The sequence below is a fragment of the Gigantopelta aegis genome, chromosome 10 (assembly GCF_016097555.1).
Source record: "Gigantopelta aegis isolate Gae_Host chromosome 10, Gae_host_genome, whole genome shotgun sequence".
Classification (NCBI taxonomy): Eukaryota; Metazoa; Mollusca; class Gastropoda; order Neomphalida; family Peltospiridae; genus Gigantopelta; species Gigantopelta aegis.
The window spans coordinates 58,843,749-58,845,827 of NC_054708.1; the positions used below are offsets into that span (position 1 = coordinate 58,843,749).

Consider the following 2,079-nt stretch of genomic DNA (forward strand, 5'->3'; position numbering starts at 1 on the left):
AGTTCAGAAATCCAGTGGAATCCACGAGAATGACGAGTGTATCGGTATAGGTAGGGTGTGTCATAATATGCATTACGAGTGTTTACCCTTGCTGGTTCTAGGGAAAATAGTTTCAACGTGTATGTTCTGTGTGTTGTTTATTTATATTTAGAGGTAATTTACCCCGTAGATGTGGGCGTGTCGTGACGCACAAAGTTGTGAGACAGGTCATGCTTTCCCGTGACGTAGCACAAAGAACACAAGTGAAAGCTGGTACAATGGCCACACGACCATCGTATTCCAATCACCCCGATTTCTCCACAGCCGCCGCAAGTGACAGTCTGATGGCAAACTCCTAGAAAAAGAAAGGAATTGAACTATAGTATCAAAAGGAGGTTTTCCTTCTCCAAGAAGAACAACAACTTAACTAAGTATTACAAAAGTAATTCATTCATTAATTTCAACTCATATTCGTGCTTATTTCCAATTAAGGTTCAACCACGCTGTCCTGGGCACACACCTCAGCTATCTGGGCTGTCTGTCCAGGACAGTGGGTTAATTGTTAGTGTTTAGTGATTAGTGAGAGAGAAGAGGGTGTTGTGGCCTTACACCTACCGATTGAGTTGTTAAAACTCGCTTTGGGTGGGAGCCGGTACCGTTCTGAGAACCCTGTACCTACCAGCCTTATTTATGTCTGATGGCTTAATCACGACACCACGGAGACCTGTACAAAGTAATGTTAAAATTTAATTTATATCATGTTTTGTTCCTCTTCAGTGACAACATATTTGTGTGTTGCATCAACATCAAAGCAGTTGAGGACCATATCGATATTTTACATTATTAATGTTATAAGATTCATAGTTGAGATGTCAGTTTTAATTGCACGTTTTCTCACCTACAGTAAATTATTCCGTTAAAACACATTTTCTCACCTACAGGAGCATTGTCTACAAGCCTCAGCTCGTATTTGCTGTCCTTCCCAATGCTCGACATAGTTTGTTTCCCATTGTCCCAGATCACTTCAGCTGTTTTATCTTTCCCGTGTGACACGACCGTTCCGAGATGACCTTCACCCCCGTCGACGTCACCCGACAGCCAATCACGTCCTCGAATAACTCGTAGACCTGTCGCCATCCTAGGTTGTAACTGAAAAATGAAAGACAAACCAAGGTACGTGTTTTCAATACGCTAAATGCTGTACTGTTATATAAGTGTTTACATCATGTTTCAATGTTTACGAAAGATCACAAATTTCAGGCCCCATGCTTATAAAATGTTTTTAGAGTCTAGACTCCAAATTGTTAGGGCCTGAGACTAACGCCATGGCAACGCCGTACAAAATTGCATGCGTGTTACGTCATTAGATGTTTGGGTCTAGAATCTGAAATCTAATAACACATCCCTGGTTGTCTGGCGTTGATGTGTTCAACATTAATCACCAAATAATACTAATGTGCAAGTTAAATGTTTCATGAAGGGAAAATTGCAACAAGCCGTCTATTTAGAGATAGGGAACATGCATTCAGTTGGAAGGAAGCAAGGAAATGTTTTATTTAACGACGCACTTAACACATTATATTTACGGTTATATGGCGTCAGACATATGGTTAAGAACTACACAGATATTGAGAGATGGAACCCGCTGTCGCCACTTCATGGGCTACTCCTTTCGAGTAGCAGCAAGGGATCTTTTATTTGAACCAGCCCACAGACAGGATAACAGATACCACAGTCTATGATATACCAGTCGTGATGCACTGGTTGGCACGAGAAATAGCCCAATGGGCCCACCGACGGGGATCGATCCTAGACCGACCGCGCATCAAGCGAGCGCTTTACCACTGGGCTTCGCCGCCGCTGCATTTAGTTACAAGGTACAGGATCAGCGCGCCCCTGAACACTGTATTTTCGGCGACCACCCGTAAGATTAGGCCAGTCGTTTTTTATTAATAGGTTTACGGATCCGCCGAAGTTCATTAAAAAGTCCCGTTGGAAAAATAAAAATGCAAACCTACATTTAAAAAAAAAAATTACCGCCGTTCTGACCAAAAAAAAAAAAAAGTAATTCAAGGGTATTTTTCCCAAAATGATACTTGT

General features: G+C 41.8%; 1 protein-coding gene across 1 annotated transcript; it reads right to left on the reverse strand.

Annotated features, from left to right (window-relative positions):
• LOC121383719 (E3 ubiquitin-protein ligase MIB2-like) lies at positions 1–1,116 on the reverse strand. Its single transcript, XM_041513815.1, has 2 exons — positions 915–1,116; positions 1–334 (listed from the first exon to the last, which is right to left on the reverse strand). The coding sequence occupies exons 1-2, from the start codon at positions 1,114–1,116 to the stop codon at positions 159–161; spliced, it is 378 nt and encodes a 125-aa protein (XP_041369749.1). The 3' UTR covers positions 1–158.
• Between the last annotated feature and the right edge of the window lie 963 nt (positions 1,117–2,079).

Excerpts from the sequence above, each read along its gene's own strand:
- LOC121383719 (XM_041513815.1), bottom strand. The coding sequence starts at position 1,116 with ATGGCGACAGGTCTACGAGTTATTCGAGGACGTGATTGGCTGTCGGGT. Across the intron at positions 335-914 it reads TGTAGACAATGCTCCTGTAG|GAGTTTGCCATCAGACTGTC; the intron begins GTGAGAAAATGT and ends TTCTTTTTCTAG.